Source organism: Polyergus mexicanus, unplaced genomic scaffold, assembly GCF_030449975.1.
Source record: "Polyergus mexicanus isolate NDT 795.1 unplaced genomic scaffold, iyPolMexi1.0 SCAF_24, whole genome shotgun sequence".
In the NCBI taxonomy this organism is placed as follows: domain Eukaryota; kingdom Metazoa; phylum Arthropoda; class Insecta; order Hymenoptera; family Formicidae; genus Polyergus; species Polyergus mexicanus.
Genome location: NW_027223344.1, coordinates 1,542,491 through 1,567,309, shown reverse-complemented (window position 1 = coordinate 1,567,309; position 24,819 = coordinate 1,542,491). Strand labels below are relative to the sequence as shown.

At 34.0% G+C, this 24,819-nt stretch overlaps 1 protein-coding gene across 4 annotated transcripts; it reads right to left on the bottom strand.

Moving 5' to 3' along the window:
* Positions 1 to 1,045: 1,045 nt before the first annotated feature.
* On the bottom strand, positions 1,046 to 24,738 carry Didum (dilute class unconventional myosin). Of its 4 annotated transcripts, XM_070313368.1 has the most exons (15): positions 24,210 to 24,725; positions 10,632 to 11,056; positions 7,883 to 10,244; positions 7,185 to 7,733; positions 6,716 to 7,015; positions 6,360 to 6,465; positions 5,504 to 5,690; positions 5,371 to 5,400; positions 4,796 to 4,994; positions 3,949 to 4,042; positions 3,772 to 3,810; positions 3,248 to 3,409; positions 2,388 to 3,060; positions 1,802 to 2,084; positions 1,046 to 1,650 (listed from the first exon to the last, which is right to left on the bottom strand). In XM_070313368.1, the coding sequence occupies exons 1-15, from the start codon at positions 24,234 to 24,236 to the stop codon at positions 1,531 to 1,533; spliced, it is 5,556 nt and encodes a 1,851-aa protein (XP_070169469.1). In that variant the 5' UTR covers positions 24,237 to 24,725; the 3' UTR covers positions 1,046 to 1,530. The 4 variants fall into 4 exon arrangements, 3 of the variants coding, with proteins under 3 accessions (XP_070169469.1, XP_070169471.1, XP_070169470.1); XM_070313370.1 differs by lacking the exon at positions 3,772 to 3,810 and having other exon boundaries at positions 24,210 to 24,724; XM_070313369.1 differs by lacking the exon at positions 5,371 to 5,400 and having other exon boundaries at positions 24,210 to 24,724.
* Positions 24,739 to 24,819: the final 81 nt, after the last annotated feature.

The following is a 24,819-nucleotide window of genomic DNA, read 5'->3' as shown; positions in this document are numbered from 1 at the left end:
TTATCAATGGCTTTATTTTCACTTTAGCAACAAATAAATATGTCACATCGAGTCAAGGTATGTAATTATATTCTGTTCATAACATTTCTCGAAAGAAGATATATTCTTTTTCTCCCCAGATACTACTTTGTAGAATATGTTTGTAATGCGCAAACTCAATGATAGTCCGGATGAAATAACAATATATTAATACGATCTATTCGTAAAATGGCACAAAATACAATCGCATGTACATATATTTATAAATTAAAATATAATAATATATCCTCGCAATTTCTTTCGGTCGCCCTCATATTTCTGTTTTTCTCATTCTTCTCAGTCGTTTCGACATCAAACTCAATTTTTTATAATAGTTCTTTCTCTTTTTCTCTCGTATCAAAATATACAATCTATTCCAACGTAACATTATATCTTTCCTTTCTATTTTTCGCATACGTTTCCTTTTTACATTAATTACATCTTCAACAACAGTATTTTCAACTTTATGATATATACAAAATTCTTACAAGGATTCGCGATATAAAGCAATAAAGTTATATATATATATAAACCAAAATTTTATATAAAAGTTTGTATTTGCAATTGTTATCATTGCTCTCTCATATATTTTTATTTGTTAGATTATTATTTTCTCAGTACCATGGAAATATTGTTCCATATCCAGAAAACATGCAATATCTAGATTTTACTCATAATTTTGGAAACTTTACAATTTTCTATTTTGTTCAAACGAGATCAATTTTTTTCTTTGTGTATCGCAAAAAATAGCGATAAATTCGAGAAGAAGCATTTCTATAATAATCAATCAAATAACTCGATCTATATATATATGTATATTCTCTTTCATAATTAAAAAAGTAACCATAATAATTCTAAGCAAATTAGAAATACTTTAAAAGATCCAAACAAATGAGAGAAAATGTAATACATATCATAATATTATAATATTATAATATATTTTATTATATTATATTTATTAATATAATTTAATATTAAATATATTACATTTTATCATTTGTATTATAAATATAATATAAATGATAAAATTATTATTTCTTCAATACTCTGATGAGATTTCTGATGAATAAACCGAAAAAAAAAATCTTTGTAGGAATTTTTTATACCCGCACCTCTCTTTTACTCTTCGATGTATAACGCTGTACAGCAACAATAACGAAAAATATTCGATTATCGATTTTTCTCACCTAGACTCGACTACATCTATCTACATAACGGAATTGACTTTAAACGCGTGCACGATTTGAAACGACGACATATCGTAAAATTTATAAATCACCCGAGTAAAAAAAGAAACACATATAAAACGTGATATACCATATATCGATGAATCGCGCGCTTTCGATGAATCTACATCTAATTTAGTCGGATTTTATTGATATCGCTAACTCTTGTACGAACAAGGATTGGATTAAGCGAGTTTCGATTATCCGCGAGAATAATATTTTCAACTAAAAACTGGTTCTCTCAGAACGGGGAAATCTTGGCCACGATTATGCTTGCCTTGTTGCATTATATCTTTTTGAGCATGGGCAAATGAAGCACTTCGGGTACCTCGATGTCTTCCAATCGAATGTCCGACGGGTTGAACGGAAATCTTACAGGATAGGAATACATTAGATCCATTAACAGCTGAAAATGAAAAGTGCAATCATTATGCGCTGTGAAAAACTTTTCCGCTATGTGAAGCTTCTATAATTTATAGATATTTGAGAGAGCGATAATTAGACTCTTGATTAAGAAAATTTATTATTTTTTATTGGCGCAAAAAACAAAAGCTTACTTGTTCGTTATTCTCGCCGCGTTCTTTCAGTTTATCTTGTACTTTCTTAATGAACGAAACAGGAACTCGACTCTCGTAATCGTCGGCTGGTGTGTACAGGTTCAGGATTTTCACTATTTGATTAGCCGTCAGTTTGTTGCACATCTCGCAGACGGAATTAACATCCTCGTCCGTCTTACGCGCCTGCAAAAGCTGCGATGCCTGTATGATGGGTTGCAGTGCTTCGGACGCAGTCTCTAATCGTCGATCTCGACCCCATTGTTCTAAATGGCTCATATTATACCTTAATAAGAAACAGAATATATATCATATTATTGTAAGAAGTATATAAGAAGTTTCATACAAGAATTATATAAAATAAAAAGAATATATAATTCTATTATACAAATAAAACAAAATTAAGAATTAATAATAAATAAAGTCTAGTCTTGATTAGAAATCATAGATTAGAAATTTATGAATTTACAAAGTAAATTTCTTCATCAATTTTTTTAAATTCCTATATTTTTCTAACGCAAATTTTTTTATATTTAAGTCGAATTTTTTATTTCAACAAATAAGAATAAAATAGGGACATTTGTCTTACCTTATTTGCATACCCTTCGTCCACCGACAGAGCTCATTTCTTAGCAGCAAATTGTTCAGAGCACTGGCGCACATAAAGTAAAATAATTGCTTGAACAGCTGCATCACTACCTCGGCATCGACGCCGTGATACTGCAAGGTCTTGTGCACCGATGTTAGTTCATTGAGAAGTTTATCCAATTTCTGCTGCGTAGAATCTGGTTCGCCGCCCATCGACGACGACCTGGGCCGACCGGTCTTATCGGTCGGCACGGATATGGCCTCGTGCTCTAGCAAGGCCGGTACCGTGAGCGCCTGGATTCTCTCCTTGAGATTCGTGACGAGATTATTGAAAATCCAGAGTGCCACGTTGCTCAGTACGACACGATACTCGCTCAGATCAAAGTTCCTCAGGCATTGCTCATTTTGCCTAGGTGTATTTTCGATCTGGAATGGCTTGTCGCCAGAGTATTGCTTCATGTTGTGCAATAGTCGCAAGGTGTTGCTCAGCCAGAGCACTCTGGAGTCGAAATCGTCGCGTTTCTTCAGCACGCGTTTAACGGCATTTAAGTATTCGGTCAACAACGATCGCACCTTTTCGTCGTCGTTGATGCAGTCGGTGTGCCTGATGCACATGAAGAGGATATAGGCTGGTAAACCCGGTAGCAGTGTCACTGCTATACGGGGTTTCAGTTCTGGACAGAATATAAAACATTCAATATAAATTTGTAAAGATTCGTAAATGATTATCTTATAATGATATAATCGATGTATTTATATAATCGATATATTTATAGGAAAGTAACATATGCACTTTACTACATCTTGTGATATTAATATTTATTAAAATTTTAAGAAAGTTTATTAAACCGAGAGACTTACCAATGACTAGATGACGTATAATCAAGTTGATATCTTCTTTCCTGAATTCAAACATTCCTTCATAATCTCTTTCTTTTTTGCGAATGACAGGCATGTTATTTCCATCTGAGTGAGTACTGGAAACAATGGCGGAGCCGTTTGCATATTCTACCGCGTTAGGCACTGAAAAAATTGATATTTTTATAGTCAGTGCGACTTACAGACATCTCAAAATTTTTTCAAATTATGTCGAATATTATGTTGCATACTCGACACAACATGCAAACGATGGTGAGTTATGGTCTGTATGATGTATATTATCGAACTATTCGAAAAGTCTATCCTCTGATATTTTTTTAATTTACATTCTTCTAAATTAATATTTACACACGATATTTTTAATTTTTAGTTAGCGATCTGTTCTATGATATATTTTTCTTCAATTTAATAGAATGATTGTGCTTCTTCACATAAATTATAAACTTCTCAAATAGTTTAATAAGATGATGATTCATGACATCTATCAAGACCACACACTCACTCACCGGCGTTTCTTAGCACATAAGGACGTTCCTCTGCTTCATCTTTTTTTGAAAGCATTAAAATAAAGTAATTTGAGATATGTATACATGTGTATGTTTATCCGTATATGGAAAAATTTTCCAACACCTCTCTTCCTAATAATATTTTTTATTTTCGACAAACATAGCTATCATACTTACAGCCTGCATCCTTTAGTCGCTTCGCCAGGATTTTACATTGTTTCTTATAGCGTCTGCATTCTTCTGCTATTTTATCATATTTCTCTTGAAGATCCTTAAACACATATGTCAAAAATATGTATATATGTATATATATATATATATACACACACACTTATATATATACATATATGTGTGTGCGCGTGCGTGTGTAACTATATATACAGTGTATCTCGTTTAAGTGTATACATTGAGTTATTTTTTTTAAATAATAGAGTTGTATAAAAAAATATTTCAAATAAAAGTTATTTTGTTTAAAAAGATATCTACATAATGAAAAACAAAAATTAAAAAAAGATTTTTTTTTTTAATATCCATGATAGTTTTCATTGGAAATATTTTGTTCTTATGTTTATGTGTATCTAAAAGCAACACAAGTGACAATATCTTATAAACAACTATTGAATATTTCACTTTATTTTAAATTACCGAATTTTTCGTAAAATACCTTAAAATTTATAGTAAAATAGATAAATTATTTCAAATATTTATTTTAAAAAATAAAACTGTCATGGATAATCTTTTAAAAGAAAATAATTTAAGATTTTCGTTTAAGTCATTACAATAGATCTTTTTAAACAAAATAACTTTTTTATTCGAAATATATATATATATATATATATATATATATATATATATATTTGTATGTATATAATTCTATTACTTAAAAATTTGAGCGTATATATTTAAACCAAACACATTGTATATAAAATTCAAAATTGTGATTAAAATTGAAAGCGATGTAAAATTGATTGAAACTAATATAATCAATTTTATATCATTATAATATAAAATTTGCTTCACTTACTAAATTTTCAGACGTTAATCTAGCAACTTCATGCTGCATGTAAAGTTCCGTTTGGGTCTGCGGCGACTTGCTCAAATTAATGGAAAGTAATTTTTGCTGCTTCTCTATTTCTTCTTGCAGCCTGTCTATTTCGTCTCGCCATTCATCTCTTTGCGATCGCCAACTCCTTTCTTTTGCTTGCAGCTCATCCTCCAGTTGTCTTCAAAACGAAACATACATATTTTTTTTTTGAGAATTACTGTGATTAAAAATTTCTTGAATTGTTCAATCGCAAATAAATTGCTGAACTGAATTATGTTAAGCATGAAATCATGCCTATTATTAGTGCCACTATGAAGTGATAATGAAAATGTTACAGAGAGAGAGAGACAATGACCAGAGCTAATGAATCGTTCGGAAAATTTAGCATGATTCGCACAACACTAATGTAGTTACTAATATTTTGCTAATTAATAACTTGGCTTAAGATGCTTCAAGACATTCATGATATTGTGAAATTATAAAGTCTCTTTTTTGATTGAACAGTTCAAAAGAAAATGCTTATACGGATCGCAACGTGAATCTGCTCAACTCACTCTCCTCTCGGTGCCTTTGTTTTAAGTTTACTGAAAATCGAAGTGCATGCACAAACGATAAAAGACTATTAGACACGGCACTCTATTTATTAGTCAACTCATTTCGTTAAATGTGTATCTAGTTTCATATTACCTGTTAATTTTTTTCTGCGCCTCGAAGGCAAGTACCAGCTCGCCGTCCTCATTTATGATATCTACGTCACGACCGTAGTTGGCACCTAAATTCTTCATTCTGCGTGTGTGGTCAGCCAACACGCTATGCAGCTGGATACACTCCTCTCTTCTTCTTTCCAGTTCTTCTTGCAGAGCCTCGAATTGTACTGTAATGTCATTATGTCTGTATTATCCTGTTTCTTAGTCGTATTATTGTTATTGTTTCTTACACAGTTATTTAGCATTGGCGACCTTGGGAATTGATAACAGCAGAGCATTCAATTATCACATACAAAGCAAATATATAATAAATGTGTAAATTGAAAGTATTTTAAAGAATTATAATTTTCCAAACATATATAATTTTTATAGTATTTGTAAATTTATATAATATTGATGAAACTTTTGCAAAACTTGTTGTTTTTCACATGCTTGGAGTATTTTTATCTTTTAAAGATAGCAAAAATTAAAATTAACGATAATACTGATAATCGACAATTTCGCAAAGAGTATGAGGGATGCATGAAGTATATAATAAAAGAAATCAATTATAATCATTGACACATTCTGCTAAGTTAATTAGTATAAAATATAACGAATAAGACAGTATTCAAAGGATAGAAGGGAAAGAAAGCAGAAATTTAGCACAGGGTAGGAAACAGAAAATAGAAATTACAGAAGATATACAATATGTTTATCTATATCTCTTGTGCTTTAGTCCTTAGATATTGAAAGATACAAAATTGATTAACTCATATGTCAAAAGTCAGTATATATCTACAGTGCTTATTAACAAATATGCAAAAGATAATTAATAAATTGTAATAATAAATTACTCATGAGATTTTGTTGCGCCGATGATGGATTGGCCAATGACACCGTCTTCCTCAATGAATTCAAGTCTTTTTTAAGTTGTGAATTCTCCATTTCCAGTTCTTGGAGCTGCAAATAAACCACATTGTCTCGGTTCGTCATTAATCCACTGATAATGGCGATAAGACAACAGAGTGGTGGGTTTATATCGATAACATCTTAATAATGTTTAAACGTGATATCGCACATGTATCGGGGAAAAAAAAGAGATCAACAAGCACTTACTAGAATTATTTTAATTTAAAAGTTGACATATAAAAAAATAAAAATAAAAATTGAAAGAAGAGCTATTTCTCTAAATAATATTTCCTTTACTTACTCTGAACGAATCCTGCGTTCTGGAGGACTCCTCATTATTATCGCGTTCCAGATCTTCGACCATTCTAATCAATCTGCCCTTCTCTTTCTCAACGTCTTTTAATTTCTGTTGCAGCTTCAGAACGAGACCGATGTCCACGGGTGCGTGAGCAGGCCCGTATTTTTCTGAAGGCGATTTATTTGGCTGAACTTCTCCGTCCGGTGGACTATCTGACCGTTGTTGATTCCAGTCAATCGTTTCTACTCGCGAGTAAGGCGTCGACGAAGAAGCCGTGGATCTCACAGAACCATAACCAAAATCCTGCAGCAGAATTGGAAAGTATGTAACTCTAATCGATATAATAGCGATCAATATAATAATAAATTATAGTTAGTTGATTTTTTTCTACGTTTAATCGTACAATTCAAATTTCTTTTACATAATTAATTGCCTCGTTCATTCAATAACATGTTACAGCGTATCGACTTACGATGTTTTGATCATCTTGTGGATTTTCCATAGACGCGATCTGACCACTACCGCTGGAAGCATTGCTCAAGGAACGCGAATGTCCAGGTAACGCTAGTTTTTGTTCCAACATTTCTACATGCTGTTCCAGCTCGTGATATTCCTTGAGCAGTCTCTGATAAGCTGTGCGATCTTGATCCTGTTCCAGCTGAAGCAGATCTTTCTCTTGCTCAAGACGATATTTTAGATTCTCCTCGGCACCTCGTTGGTTGCTATTCAACTTCTCGGTCGCAATTGAAAACTCCTTTCGTAATATCTCGTTCTCTTGCTGCAACTTTTTAATTTCCTCGTTCTTTTGTAGAGAAATTCTCTCTTTATCGTGCAATATGTCCATCTTTTCGTCTCTCTCCTGTTTCAGAATTTCCTGTATATTTTTCAATTCCTTCTCTTTTTCCTGCACTACTTTCATCAACTTTTTATTCTCAATGTCGACGGATTTCAAGCTGTCCAATTTATGCTTCAAATCTACCATTTCATTTTGCATATTCTTCAAGAAATGATTTTCCTTTGCCTGAAACAATAGGTTTATGCATTTTTGAGGTGTAATCTTTCTTTATATTAGTATTATCCGAAACATATAAAATGTAAAAATACCAATAAAATAATAAGCAATTTATAAGGCTTGTACAACAATATTACAACAGATAATCCATCACTTACGAATTCGTCTATCCTTTGTTGCAACGTGATGATCTTCATTTCCAGTCCTTTGTTGAGGGTCTTGACGTGCTCTACGCTTTTGGCCTCTGCTTTCAATCGTCTGAAGATCTTCTTTGCCTGACGTTTTCTAATGCACGACTGTACGATAATTATGTTTCTAAGTTTCTTCTTACACGCCATTCTTACGAGATATCCCCGAGCGAATCTTTGGATCACCGTCGCGGCAGCATTGTCCTTCATTATCCTGTATCTGACGCGAGCCATATTGCCCCTGCCGTATGTCTGCAGACCGAGGATTGTGCGTTTCACTTGCAGATACCATCGTCTCTGCAGCCAGCTCTTCACGTGCACCTGTATCTTTATCGCGGCTCTTTCCCTTCTAACAGCCTCCGCCTTCTGCCGCGCAATATAACCCCTGCCGTACCTCTGAAGACCGAGGATAGACCGACGGATCTTCTTGTACCTGTTATGATAGATCAGACCGCGCACGGTTTTTTGTATCATCACGCAGGCATCCCGCTGTCTCTCCGCTCGTAGTTTCTCCAAATACGCTACTTGACCAGCTCTGAAGAGCACCTTGGTCTTGCCGAACTTGAACTTGTCCTCGTCTTTGATATACCTGGCCAGAATACGTCGACAAGTCTCCTTCAAATCGTCCCGCCGTATATCCTTAAATCTACAGAGACATCGATACCTTTGGAAGAAATCGCTGTATGTTCGCTGGCTCGGGAAGCCCGCGGCCGAAATTCTGATGGTCTCTAGCACACCGCAAGCGCGCAGCTGCTGCACCGCTCGTACCGGATTGTATTCAAAAGCCTCTTTCGAGTCATTGGGTTTGATGCAGCGGACGTAATGCGGCGTTGTGGCGTTCAGTGTAGTCATCAACATGTTGAGCGAATCGCGGAACTGCGAGCCAACAGTCTTCTTGTTTTGCTTGTTGGATACGTTTGTCGGTGTAATCTTCTGCGTGGATACTTTCACCCTAATATGTGGCACAGCCAATTTCGGATCCTCATCGCTGAATAGTTTCTTCAGTAGCTTGTTCTCGCTGCCTCTTAGCACGTCTACCTGTTCCTCGATCACGGTGTCACGGTTCTTCTCCAGGAAACCCACTGTTTCATATTGTACGAGATCGGCGAAATGATGAATTAGGAAAGCTGAAGTGCCAAACCTCGGCTTCTCAAAATGCTTCAACTTGCCGCATTTCCCATACAGTTTCTCTGCCCAGGAAGCATCCGAGCCCTTTGGCATACGACATTCCTCGTCCAGCAAGTCCAGAATACCGAGTTTGGTCTCAATCAGATCGATGCATGGCTGATTGTCGTAGAAGTCGATGAAGGTCCATTCAATGTCTTCCTTCAAATACTCCTCCTGCTCCAGCTTGAAGACGTGCTGATTGAATTGCTGTTGGAGCTTCTCGTTTGCATAATTAATGCAGAACTGCTCGAATGAATTCACCTCGAACGTCTCGAAGCCATAGATGTCCAGCACACCGATAAAGTGCTGCGCTTTGCTGAGAGACTGTAGAGAATTGTTGATACCGATCACAATCCAGTTGAAGAGCTCGGCATAGATATGCTTGGCCAGGGCGTCCCGCGCGCCGATCGCCTGCTCCACATTCATAGGCTTCAGGAAGACTTCTCGCATTGACACAATCTTTCGATGGCACAGCCATTTACGCATCGCCTTTACATTGATACCGAGTAGTTCGGAAATAATCAGCAAATGTCGGTCCGATGGGGAGATGTAGCTGGATTCGGTGTCCACCTCACCATCCTTCGCATCCTTAATCTTGCAATTACTTATCTCTACATTACCTAAGTGCAATATGGCGGCTAGAATGCGCAGCATATCTTCCTGCTGCTTTGACGTGAAGCCGAGCATCGTCAGTGCATTGATCGTATCATCAAAGCACATTAGATCATCCACGCCGTCGATCGTGGGATTGTCACCCTGATTGAGATAGTGGAACTGATCCTGATCGGATAGATACAATTTGGGAAGACGTTTCGCTGCCGAGCACATCTGATAAAATATGTGATAATTTCGTTCCTCATTCGCCTGGAATACAACCCGTGACTTCTCCAACAAATAGGTCCTCATGCTGGCGCCAGTAATATGGTAGTTCTTGTTGAAATGAATTTCGATAAACTTGCCGAATCGCGAGGAATTGTCGTTTCTAGTGGTTTTCGCATTACCTATTGCCTCCATAATAGGGGAAGAGGCTAGAACCTTCTTCTCGACTTGCGTTTCCGTCGCCGATCCGCCGACGGTCGCAAAGTACCGCATGGTATACTTTGCGGACACTGTTTTGCCGGCGCCCGACTCGCCGGAGACGATAATCGACTGGTCATGGTTTTCCCTAAATGGAATTGAATAAAATTAATTTTTTTTTATTTTTTTTTTTTTGTTAAATGAATATGATTAAATTAGATCCGTGTAATTCAATTTTCCATCTATTTATAAAGTTAAAATATATAATATATATTTATTAAAGTATAATATATATATAAAATTAAAGAAATATTGCGTATTCTTTTATATAAAAATGCAATATAATATTCTATAATAATTTAATATTCTATAAAAGCTATATCTTCTTTTACTTGGTCATATCTATCTATTTGTTTGTACGTTATTTTTTTATCCAACGGGAAAATCGTCTGATCTACTTTTTAATTAACAGCGATATAGAGATATATATCGGTGATCTAATCAATAGATAAATTTTGACGGATGATTCAGTCACCTCTCCAATTTCGTATAGGCTTCCTCGGCTACGGCAAATATATGAGGTTCCAGATCGCCCATCGCCTGGCCCCTGTAGGCCCATATCGTGTCATTGCCGTAGATGTGTAATTCGTTGTACGGGTTGAAGGCTACCAGGACGATTCCGCAGTAGGTGTAGATGGAGTGCCGTTGAAAACGGATCTGAAGATTGTAGAGGACGGCGGGCTCATGAAGAAAGGACAACGATGTGAGATTGTTTTCTCCTATAAGAATGTCCGGATTTCGGAGCGGAGGAAGATCCGCATCTGATTTGATCTCCAACGTCTTTGTCTGATTCGACTCTTCCGTTTGTACTTTCAGCGTTGACTGATTCTGTTTGTAGTTCTCCAAGAGCACGGCACCCTCCCACACTTTCTCCGGATGCGGCACCCATACTCGGCCACCCTACGATCGATTAGTACATATATATATATTTGTTTATCAACAAAGTTTGGCTGGTTTTATTACAGTTTAATATATAAAAGTACGACGCAGCCTCGTTTATTAACGACAAATGTTTATAAAATTATTGAAATATCGAAACACGCAGATATATACGCGCGGCGAGTTGTAAATATATTTTTATTAAAAACGTGTGTATATGTGGAAAGGCACGTGTATTAGCTTCATTTCAAGTTTAAGCGAAAACATCAGCCATAATTTTATCTATAATGATAGTATTTATTTATATCGTGCTACGTAGTCGTCATTTCCCAGACAGCACAAGGATGTCCTTAGGACGTCGAAAAGGCATCCAAGACATACATGTAGGATATCCTCAGGATATCCCATTGTAATCCTCAGATCTCCTCTGGATGTCCTGAGGAAGAGTAAATGATAGCCGTATATTAACCTCTGGAGAATCCAGGGAGATCCTGTGGAACATCCTAAGGATTTTTATAGGATATGTTAGGGATATTTTTCGTATGTTTCAAGGAGCAAATTTTAAAATTTAAATATAAATTAAAATTATGTTTTGTTATTTACCGCCAATATTAAAAATCTAATATTAAAAATAGTTTACCGTTCTTTAATATTTGAGGCTTTCGTGCTGTACATGAATATTTTAGGTTTGGCTCCCGGGTTTGAGTTGTGTAATATTTTCTAAACAATCCAATATCTGAATTCCCTATGTTGGGATTGCATCAGAAATTGAACTGATAGAAAATAATTACATTTGTAATTTCCTGTCAGTTGCTCTTTGCAAGCTTTATATAATTCTCATGACCAAATCTCAAATACGAGTTCGCGTGTCGCATAGCGGTAAACAAATGAACTAGCGGTTGAATACTATTGTTTGTAAAGTTTTTGGAATGTTGCGAACAGTAACATTTCTCATGAAATATTAAATAAATAATAATTTTGGATATATGAAAATGTGCGCATCAAATTCAATTATTAATATTAAACGAAATTAATGTTAACAATTAATTGCACATGTATATGTCCTCTGGAAACCCAAAAGACATCCAATATAATAGACAGGGCAGATATATCCTACAGACATCCAGGGGTTATCCAGTGGACATTTATAGGACATTAATACTTATTATAATACTTAAGATTTCTAAATTATATTAAATAGCCGACACAACTAAAAATAATTATGTATGCATATTAAATTTTTATAAATATATTTATAATAATATCTTAAAACATCCTACAAATGTCCCGAACCGTCCTGGACATATTCAGGATGATCCTGAGGATGTTTTGTGCTGTCTGGGTTAATTGGTCATCGAGCGACTTTTCAAGCGTTGCAAAGACGACCCGCTTTTTCCTTTTTGGAGTGATGCATAAAGAATACGAGGTCGTCAATAACAATATATCGATTCGGTTGACGAGAGCTCTAATTTGCCATCATTTCATGCTTTCAGTGTTATGATATACCATTTACATATGATAGGAGATTTACCGTTCGACCGTAGAAATTCTACCGTTTTATTCAACATTATTATTTAACGTAATGATCCATCATTGATCAAATATACGAATAACAAGTTAATGATAAAACAATGATCCCTTTTGTCTTTAGCGAGATTGATCCACTGTAATAAACCGTAAAAAAAAAATTTTATTTCTATTATAAAAAAATTCTACCGTAAAATTCGAATTTATTTTCAATTCTTATTTAACTAAAATATAATATGTAAAAAACCGCACAATATATTATATATATGCATATATATGTCAATAAAAATTGAAGTGTTTAAATAATACTGCAAAACAACATAGAGTTTAAAAGGTTTAAATCATGTCCAAAAAATAAGGCTATCGTATAAACTTTGTAACACCATATAGATTCTTTTAATTGTTTGGATAGCTGATTATTTTTATATTGTATATTATATTAGACATCCTTTAATAAACGTAAAATTTAATTTATTGTATCTTTTGTATATCAGGGTTTATTTAATAAAGATTTTTGGTTTAAAATTTCTTGATTTAAAAAGAGTTAAGTAAAAATGAAAGTTAATGTAAAATAATTATTTTAAATATTTATTTACAGACAATATTTTAATCAATTTTTTAAATACAAATTGTCGTTATATTTATTACTTATTAGTTAAATATAAAAATTTATATAAAAAAAAATAATGAAATAATCTATAAATTAATTTAAATAAAGTAAAATATATGTATATCTCCGTCAAACCTAATAGACTTTCGCACGTCTTTACGACGATCCCCGTAAAACCGCATATGTCAAAGCATACGTATTACCGTCGCTCTACCGGGACCACCCAATTGTATTACAAACGTACTATCTTGAAGAATGTCAAGCAACGGTAAAATTGTTTTACCTCGCCGAGGTCGCGACTTCGTCTTTGCCGCCCTACATTTCAGATCATCCCACGTCGGCGATCCGTAACCATAATCCAAACCATAATTACGCAAGATACCGTTTCATCGGATGGAGAAGAGGAGTAAAAACGTAAGACACAGGTATAATTATCGTAAAGTCACCAGCGCGGTATAATTGTACCTCTTATCACTTCGTTTGGCTCTATCGACGCACGTTTCTTACGTCTGTGACTCATAAGACGAACGATACACTCGTATTCTGTATATTTATACGAATTATCCTTGCAAAATGTGCGCGATATCACCGCGACACAACACCACGTTGACAAATATCGTAATAATTTACGAAATGCTTATCCAATCAGAATTGCTGTATCATAATATGGAGTAATATATGGGATAACATTTGCATGCCTTAATTTTAATTATTAGGAATTTTTGATATTTTACGACTCGAATCCAAGTAGCTTGTTTAATATAAACAAAGATGAATTCGTTGGAGAATCTAAAAGTTTAATTATATTATGTCTTTTTTATATAGATATAATTTGAGTCAATGCGTTCTATTAAATTTAAAAAAAAATTCTCGATTATATGTATTGTTAAGGAGCAAGAATTTTTATAAACCTCTAAACATTATCATAAAACGCAATAGATATATAGAAAAGTATTTGTATAAAAAATTATATAACTACTTTAATTTATATAATTTTTAACTATATGTGTGTATAATATCATATTTTAATTTTTTTAAATGAAAGTTATAAAATGAAATTTTTTTGCTTCTCTAAAGAATCATCATTATAATATATTAGCTGATTATATAACAGACTTTCGCTGAAACGCTTCAAGTAGAGTTCACGAAGAGAAAAAGCAATAGGAGGACAAAGGCAAATAAAGAATCAGTCGAAGTATCCTGAAGAATCTGATTTAAAGGTCACACACAAGTCACATTATTGTATATATATCGATACAAACTCTTTAGTTATACAAGATTAATTAAACAGAAAGTGCTTTTAATTATTCTTTTTATTTTGCTCTGATTTTATAATTACTTTCTTTCCAAATAACTTTTTCGATTATGCGAATCTGACAATGAATTGTTCAAGATTTTATACGGATTAATAACTTGGCTAATTGTCTTTCTCTTGGTTACGACATACTAAACAAATTATTCCCGTACTCTATATAACGTATCTGTAGCACGTAAAGCAACAATGGCAATTATCTTCGCGGATTTACGGGAAGAGAAGCGAAAAACTTGAGCTCTCTACCGGGTTCCCACGTAGTCCTCTAATTGAAGAAATGTTCAGAAGACAAAAGTGATACGTGGGTTCGCGCCTTAGAAAGTTACGGCGCATTTTGCTTACAATTATGTAACTCGTAATGTAAGCTAGCTATACTGGTTCGCTCTATATCGCCATCTGCCGCGAATTAGCTATGTATATTCTACAAGCATAAGATCAGAATAAAGCATTAATGAATAAGAATTGAAAATAAGATAAATATTTAAACGAAACAAATGATTCATGTGTCTTGTGAGAGTAAAGCAAAAAATTTTCTTAATCAGATTAGAACTTTTGAACATATTTTGATACAAATATATTAGGTGTACAACTTTGCTTCCGCCGTTTTCCTATAGATGGCTTTAGCGATAAAGTAGTGGTCGAAATAAATAGATCATAGACGTCATGCGATAAACTTGGGCATCTGTCAACATAACTCCATAGAAACATTAGTCGATTTGTGTCCGCGTCATAAAGTTATTCTCGATTGAAAATGTCAGTTTACGAGCCAAATTCTCGTCATTTGCGGGAGGTTTCAATTTTCTGCTTCAATATGAAGAAATCTGCGGCTGAGGCTCATCGAATGCTCTCAAATACTTACGGTGAAGCCGCTATTAGTGAAAGAACGTGCCGCGAGTGGTTTCGACGCTTCAAGAACGGTGATTTTCACGTCGAAGACCGGCATAGCGATGGAAGAGAGAAGGTTTTCGAAGATGCAGAATTGGAGGCATTACTTAATAAAGACTCGAGTCAAAGTCAAAAAGAATTGGCACGATCGTTGGGAGTGACTCAACAAGCAATTTCAAAATGTATAACCAGTTTTTTACGATAAAGCCTCGAATTTCGGAAAAAAAAAACGGCGGAAGCAAAATTGTACACCTAATATATAGATTCTTATTTCAAAAATTTAAAATAATTGTATATATATCATTTATATATATTAAACGTATACTTTATATTTAATTTTATTTATAAAATATATTTTCTTTACAAAAAAAAAAAGAACGAGGAAACTTTTGTTGCGCAGCGCACGCTTCTGTCGCAATTCGCATTTTGATCGATGGTGCTCCAATTTCGCGAAGGCCATTCGAACAATGACAGTTATATTTTCTTTGAAACTTGAAGTAAATCACATCACGCAAATGCACGAAGCAACGTCCCCGTCTTGCCTTTGATCGGGCAAACGCAACCCTCGTTCGTGTTGCGAATTTAAGGCTTCCGTTATATTTCGCACGTGAGATTTCTCTATCGCTATTGCTATCGCGCGAATATATTTATATACGAGAACAAATCGGAGGAATAGTATTGGAAATGAAAAATAAAACTTTATATTTTGTACGAACAATATATATCAAAAATTAAAATTTTATAAGTAATTTTGATTGATGTACTTGATGATTAAAGCTAAATGCAATTGGTTTATTGGACTTAACTGAGAGCGATATCATAACTAAATAAAAGATACAAGGAAATAACACGACCGCAAAATAAGGAAATAATATTGTAACGGAAGAAATAAGGAAAAGATAAAAAACGTTTGTGAAGACTTTCCACTTTCCACGTTACGATATTGTTCAATAAAACCGCAATTACCGTTAAAAAGTCACTAGATTAATAATTTTATATATAAGACTCAATGAAGAGATATTTAACATTTGTAAAAATAATTACATTTTTTATTAACTTGATAATCGATATCTGATCGAACTGATATATGATTGTACACAGAAATCTCTCTCTCTCTCTCTCTCTTGAAAATACGTTTAATATATTTCTAAAATATAATATTTTGTATGAAGTTTCTGATATTACTGAAGAAAAATAGAACAATAATGGAACAAAAATAACAATGACTATGCTGCTTATAAATTATTCTATTTTTACCGCTTATGTGAAATCCGATCAGACAAGCGGTTCAAGATATTTGCGCATGCCATGTGAATAGGGATAGTCCGACAATATTCTGCGATTGAAGTTGAAGTTGTACATTAAATTTCCTACAATTCAAGCTTAGGTGGAAGCAGTTGAAGGAACGTCGCAATCTTATCACTACGAGGTCGTCCCGGAAGGTATGATTCATGCTGACATGAATTTTTTTTCAACGAAAAATCGAATTAAATTACTCATTTCGTGTAGATATTTTTCAAGATTCGTAAATATCGATATATTTGAATGTATAAAATGTAGAATAAAGTTTCTGATATGTAAAATGAATAACAATTCTTTGACACAATTGTTAAAAAAAATTAAGTTTAGAAATGAACACAAAATCAGATTGCAGATAAATTTACAAGTGCATTGCAGAAACAATTAATTATATGGTAATATTTGTGACTACTCACGATTTATATTTGATATTTATCAATATTTCATTCTTTGTTTCTGATTTTATGTTTTATATTTGATAAGCACAAATTTTTCGCTCCAGAATATATGCTGATAAATTCCCAATCTTCGTCAGGTGAAGCAAGAGATGAGATAATCAAATAAATTAATATATATATATATAAACCTCAGGATTCATAAAAAACAGAATGAAATAAATAAATTAACATATATACATATACATACATATTAATTTGTTTATATATATATATATACAGGGTGTTCCCAATTTAAATGGCAAAACTTAAGGGGACCGAAAAACTAAGACAAGAAAGTCCTTTAGAGATTTGCTCGTTTTTGCTCCATTTTAGAGAAAATCGCAAAAATTCAATCTCTCATTGTCAGTCGCTCTCTTGAGTCGATTGGCACCGAATAATCTTTCTGTTTCAAGATTCCTTACATATGTAAACACTTGATGTTATCCTTTACGATGCCAATCAATTCAAGAGAGAAATTAAGAGACCGAATCATAGATGCGGTGCACCAAATATCACTAGAACAATGCAATTAATGAGGTCAGTGCTAGATGTAATGCTTGCATTGCTGCAAAGATGGCAACATTTTGAACGATATCTGCATTAAATAGATGATAACATAAGTAAAATGTAAATAAATAAGTGAAAAAACGAAAACTTGTCTTGTTTCTTTTTTTGTGATTTTCTTCAAAATGGAGCAAAAACGAACAAATCTCTAAAGGATTTTCTGTCTTAGCTTTTCGGTCCTCTACACGCTCCTGAAGTTTTGCCATTTAAATTGGAGACATCCTGTATATATATATAAAATTGCATCATTTCTCGCAAAATTATATCATTATAAGTTTCTGAATTATATCGTAAATATAATTATAAAATTGTGATTGATATATGTCAAGTTATTAACACACGAAATATTTCATTTTTTTCTGCACACCATTCAAAATTATACAATTTGTAATCAGAGTTGAAAATGTATCTCACGCGACGGTTTACGTCATATAAAATTGCATGCTTAAATCCGGCTTAATTATGCATAAAGTATTGTAAGAAATAATTAGTGTGTTAAATTTTACTGCACCTGATTTAATTTGACTTAAAATAATAGATGAGATGTAACTTTTCGATGTAACATAAAACTAATAATATATATCGTGGTCGTAGTATATCGCGGTATTTTCGATGCTTATTTTACAGTGGCACAATTAGTACCAATAAACAAAAGTAAGTTTACTCATTGTGAGTTTCCACGGAAGAAAAGCCACGTGAGAACGTAACTTTCTGCTTCGAGCGCGAATGTTACTTATATAGCGCGCGTTCTCCATAAAACTGATAAAGAGACTGGAAACTGCGCCAGAAAAGACCAAGGTAACGTCTTGTTTAATATGGGAAAACCTTTTCTTTCGCCAGAAAAAAAAATGCTTTATTTAGAAAACGCGCACAATTGTTACTAAATTTTTTTTCTTATCGCGACGCAAGCAGAACGCATTAATCTTGTTGATCGATAGCAGCACAAATATAATCGACATAAATTAGAGAGCCTGAACTAGTGATCTTGAGACACGTGGTCTCTTCCATCCGCGGCGCAATCAATACGAGGAGAATGGTCCGTTAAGAGAAAGGATTCTCGCCAGCATTTGCGCAATAAAAATACAAACGCATTACATTGATGGAACAAAGAATATAATACAAATATCTAATAAATATAATAATAAATATCTGATATACTATATAGACAGGATCCTTTCCCAATGAGAATTTTATAGAACATTGTTTTGCCATGTTTTAATTTGTGACGTTAAATATCTGTGTAAGTCAATAGTCAAAAGCCATCCTAATAAAGTCTCGAGATTTTTATTAAATAAAGCTCGACTTTTTGGGTTCAATCCAATATCTTTCTAGGTAAAAAGTCACGACCGCGCTTTCATGCTGAAAAGTGAGCTAGAAACGTTGAGAATATACTAGCAGAGTTGGGTGATCAGTTCGAGGAACACGATCGGCAAAGATCCCTTTCTCTTGCTGTAGAGAAGCAAAACGTTTCGATCTTGCTGTACTCTTTGCCCTCCAGCATCACTTAAGACTGGGAGATCCTTCGCAATTACGTATGCGTTTCGTCTGTCGATAGTTTTAAAAATATTTGCATCGAAACAATCTCGAGAAAATTTGTACGTATTGTACATGACTGTGTCATCGTACTTAAAATTTCTTGGGTTAAGACTCAAATCTCTACAAGTTTTCATACGCTGGTAAATGGTAATCTTATTCCCCCAATAGTTAAACACCATATGTATATATATATTATTCTGCAAATTTATATTTAGTATAAAAAAAAGGGGAAAATATTTGACCAATTTTTTTTCATGCTTCATTATTTGGGACGACATAAGATCCTTTTTTTTTTTTTTTTTTTGTAAAAGTATAAAATATTTTTTTATAATATATGAGAAATATCTTTTTTTTCTATCATTTCTTCCTCCCAACACTGCAAATATTTTTCTAAACCTGAACGTTTTAAAAGTGTGATCAGTACTTAACGGTTTAAAATTTTCCGAACACCCGCATCGTCGTTACTCCGCTGGAATTAACATGATCGATGCGAAAACATACCAAAAGAACACGTATATATATATATATATATCTATCTCGCCGGCATTATTTCCATCGTCTTTCTTTTTTTTAACCCTCCTTCCCCAAAGAAGCGAAAACCTGTTATAACGAAAACCCGACCTCGGACAACCCTCGCCGCTCATCTAGCCACACCGATAAATCAACCACCAATGTCGGGGAGAAGCGTCACTGGCTTAAAGGGAATAGTGTAAACCAGAGAGACAAGGTATACAGGGTGTCTCAGAAATAATATAAAGGACACCAAGACAAGTTGATAAATCCATGTCCGCAAATGAATTGTTTTGACACTAGAGAATCAAAGACTAACAAGGGAATCTCGCGAACGCGAATATTCTGATTTTGATGAAACTTTACGTATGTAGAAGGATGGCGGGGGTGGGGGGTGGGGGGTGGGTAAAATAGATGAATTTAGAAATTCCCGATTATGGTCCAAAAATGATTCTAAGAACTGAAATCACCCTTCATATGTATAGAGTGGCTTTTTGCTTCTCTCGATATTTCTCGAAAATTATTGGAGATATCAAAAAATGTTTGATAGAAAAGTTTCGTGATAAAAATACTTCTATTTAACCACGTCGATAAAATTTTGAAAAAATAATTTTTTCCAAGATATTTGCCCTTGTTAATCTTTGATTCTCTAGTGCGAAAACGTCTGATATGCGAATGCGGTTTCATTGACGAAATTGATTTGCTTTGGTATTCTTTATAAGCATCTAAAGTTTATCGGTCTAATTTTGGGACACCCTATATAACGCATCGCAACTTTCTAATCTTGATCTTCATTATCCGGTGGCATACTCACGAGATGCATTTAGGTTTATATATTATATATTGTATGCATTATATACTATATTATTTTTGTATTTCAATAAATTTATCGATAATTTTTATGGGAAGATTATAATGTGTTAGTGTGTGTGTGTGTGTGTGTGATAGAGATTTTTACTTTTATATACATAAAAAAAATTTTTTAATTTTAATTAATCGTACACTTGGCAAAATTAACTTCTACAATGTACATTTATATTTGCGCATCATTAGTACGATGATTTATCTCTGGAACATGACTCGAATAACAAGATACAATTAACTATCGTCGATCTTGACATATTAGTGACAAATCGCAGTTTCAACATCGGTTAATATAATTCATAATCGCGTGGGAAATGCAATTATTGTTATTGACAGCTATCCAAAAATGACGTAATAAACTTTAATAACAAATTCTATCAAAATAAACCAATTATTTCGCATTATTTAATTATCCATTATAATTTATATCTGTCATATAATAAAGATTTATAGATTCCTATCATTTCAATCGGTACAATTGAAAGATTTATGATAGATTTATTTAAAAAATAGTACATATATTTTTTCACGGAACCATATCAATCTCTTTCACTTCAAAAAATTGTTTAAATCATTTACGATACAAAAATTAAATTTAGATTGCCTTATAACATCTTAGCATATTTTAATAATAATTTGGTAAATTTTAAAAATTAATGATTATATCAATTGTAAACTATTTCTTCTTTTACAAGAAGTACGTCTTATTGTTAGTCGAACGGATGCTAATATCATAATTGTATTGACAACATTATCGCGACAAATAAACTGCCACCTGGTATATAAACCAGAATTTAGGTCTCTCGGCAATGGCTCTCCCGCTCTCTGGTAGTTATTGATTTTAGTTTTGAAAAGAAATCTCAAAGGCCCGAGAATTACACTATTTTTATGATCCTTATATGAATCTTATTATTAACACGAAAAATATAAGATATCTTTTATTGCTCGAATAACGGGTTCTGCAATTCGCTCGTAAAAGTATATGTCAATAAAAGTTTAACTTAGGAATAATTTAATAAAAAGAGAATCGAAAAAATTCTCTCTCATTAGTAATTTTATTTTTAAAAACCGGGAAATGAGTTTAATGAATTTTCTTGAATTATATTAAATAATGACACATCGATTATAATTTTTTTTTAAGCCGTGCTATATATATATATATTATTTTAAAAAAAAATTACTCGCATCGATTTCAAAAGAAAGATATTAATCGCGTTAATCGTGAAATATGCATGTATAGAGGTATAAGACTCGTTAACTTTAGAACACTTTAAATAGCAATACCAGGTGAGTATTGTTGATTCTTATACGACAATGTGTCAAGCTTGAGTTTAAAGCAAGTTGGTGAGATATAAGAACTTGTTCGCTTTATTTTTGTATCAAAATATTTGAAATCTCAGAAGGGCAAACTCTGAGGCAATACATCAGGATAGATTTTCAGATGAATGCTTTTAGAAAGACGGGAAACGATTATGTTCTATACAAAGTGCACAATGTTCATAATTAAATGTAATAGAAATATCGGTCCATATTCAAATCGAAATAAAAGAAAAATAGCAATAAGAGATAGAATTTTCTCTACAATAGAAGTCTTGTATTTTATAGAAAATATGACATGCGCACGCATATGCACACACAATATACATACATTATATGTAAATGGATTAACTATATGTTTAACACACATACATATATACAGGGTGTCCTACACTACCCGTACACCCCTTTTCTTTCAAAAACTAAACATTTTAGAGAAAAACGTTTTCAACAAAAATTGTATGGTTTTGAGGGGAACATAAGATGGTGTCATTGGTTTGACCTTGGATGGCATCGTTAAAGTCAAGTCAAGGACATCTTTAATTTCTCAAGTGGAACTCTTTATTTTTCATTACATATTCTTGTAGCTTATCTCGAGAGCTTTCCAAAACACTGTAATAAAGTATTTTTTTATCAAGTACTTTTTAAGTTATTTTATATTTTAATCTGACATATTTTGACATATAAAAAATAATTGTTTTTAAGAAAATTATTTACAATGTATTTTTTTAAACAATTATCTTTTTTTTTTTTGCACTAATTGATTTGTCTCATTATTCTGTACATAAAAGTATGACGGTAAGATTATCGAAAACTAAATATTTTACGAGATATTTAATTTTTTATATCAAACTATGTCAGATTAGAATATAAAATAACTCGAAAAGTACTTAATAAAAAAATACTTTATTATAATGTTTTGGAAAGCTCTCGACATAAGCTATAAGAATGTGCAATAAAGAATAGAGGGTTCCATTTAAGAAATTAAACGTGTCCTTGACTTGACCTTAACGATGTCATCCAAGGTCAAACCAATGACACCATCTTATGTTCCTCTCAAAACCATACAATTTTTGTTGAAAACGTTTTTCTCTAAAATGCTTAGTTTTTAAAAGAAAAGAGGTATACGAGTGGTACCTTGTATATATATAAAATATAGTTTATCCATCTGGTATATATATATATTAATATATAAAATTTGTTTCATTTTATCCTTATGTACAGTGGAACAATTGCGATAATTAAAGAATTGAAAATTCGCTTTCCCAGATATTTAAAAAAAATATGATGGTGTAATTAAAACAGGTTGACAGCTTTCCTGCATCGCAAGTTGTTGACTTGCAGATCGGATTTACAGGTTGACACCCCGAGAAAAATACATTCACTCCAAATGTCAAAGGTTTGCACACTTAATAATGCAAGAACAAAGCCGGATTATACAGTTTCGCACGCGCAACCACATAAACTCATAGTATCCGACATCGTTTTTGCAATTTCCACTGATTGTATAACCGAGACATTCTCAGCTTCACGAGTTTCCTGGTTGATGCTGTCGAGTCTCATATGGTATATCGTCTCACATATATCAAGAGAGAATAATATTGTATGTGACTGAAAAAAAATATCCACAATAATAATATAATTTATCCAAGTCACAATAGTGTACGATTAATATTGAATTATAAATAGCGATTGAAAATCTGGATGAACTCCTAATAAATCCTTTTGCTTATTGAATGCACTTTTAAAACGTATTTCATATACGTACAGACTGGTCCACCGAAAACGAAACGGGCATATTTTTTGGCAAAAATTTTAGGGTGAAATGAACCCCTCTTTTGGGGTTGAAGTTAGGCGAACGGAAATAACCAATTAACATGTCCCCCTTGTAAATAAAATTGACTTGTCCGAGCGTTTTTCGAACAAAAATGAGGTTAAGTGCTGAAAGCATGCCTGTTTCGTTTTCGATGGGCCACCCTGTATACTTGACATTTATTTTCGAACATCTTTCACAAATTCCAGAACGACGAAAATGACTTAACAACCTTTATTATCATCTGAATTCGCGTTAAGGGTCATTATTTGTCAAATGGAAGAATCCAAGATACCAATTGGGAACGAGGGTTTGATCGCGTTCGTGTATCAAGCTACATATTGAACCGAAACATCCCCTTGAAACGTCGATCTCTCTCTGGGGGATTAAAACGATGCGAGAATTCTCGGCGCGCGATCTTACGTCAGAAAAGAGGACCTGCCATCTTCCTCGAGGATGCGCGTCAGATATCTGGTACCTAAACAACTCGTGAACAATACCTTAACGTAGAGCTCCCTCGTAGTCATCGCGATCGGTCCGAGCACCTGAATGTGGTAGAAGCTAGGTCAGGAGATACCACTGCACAACGCACGATTATTACACACGCGGTCAAGGCGACGACGACGACGACGACGAAGCGTCTACGGCTTTGGTCGCATGCGATCGAAAGTCGCACGCGCTATGAGCACCGTCGACTTGGTCGGGTTGTACACATTGTCACATCCGAGGGAGGTCACGGCATGTTTGTTTTGCTCTCTTCCTTCCCTCCCTCTCTCGATTCCGCTCCTCGGGGGGATCCGCCGGGGAGAACTTCAGTTGTCCGTGCCCGCGAGCGGTTCGTGCCGCGCGATTTATTCCGCGGGAACCTGGCTGCGGCCTTCCTCCGGACGAGCGGTCCACCAGGCCGAGAGCGGGTTCTCGCGAAGGTCGTACCTTCGCGTAAACGACGGCACTGTCGCCGCCAGCTGGCTCGTTATCGGCTTTAGATTGCGCGCCCCCTCTCCGACGACACCTCCGACGCCCACCGCGCGGGTGACATCGATATCTCGCTCTGACGTTCAGCGAGACATGTCAGGTGGTCCTCCTCGAAGGATCGAAGACCAACACTGG

Bases quoted from the DNA above. Each gene is read 5' to 3' on its own strand.
- Didum (XM_070313368.1), bottom strand. From the start codon at position 24,236: ATGACTACGAGGGAGCTCTACGTTAAG. The intron at 3,410-3,771 runs GTGAGTGAGTGT...CAATTTTTTCAG, and splicing joins TTATGTGCTAAGAAACGCCG to TGCCTAACGCGGTAGAATAT. The intron at 3,061-3,247 runs GTAAGTCTCTCG...TATTCTGTCCAG, and splicing joins TATACGTCATCTAGTCATTG to AACTGAAACCCCGTATAGCA.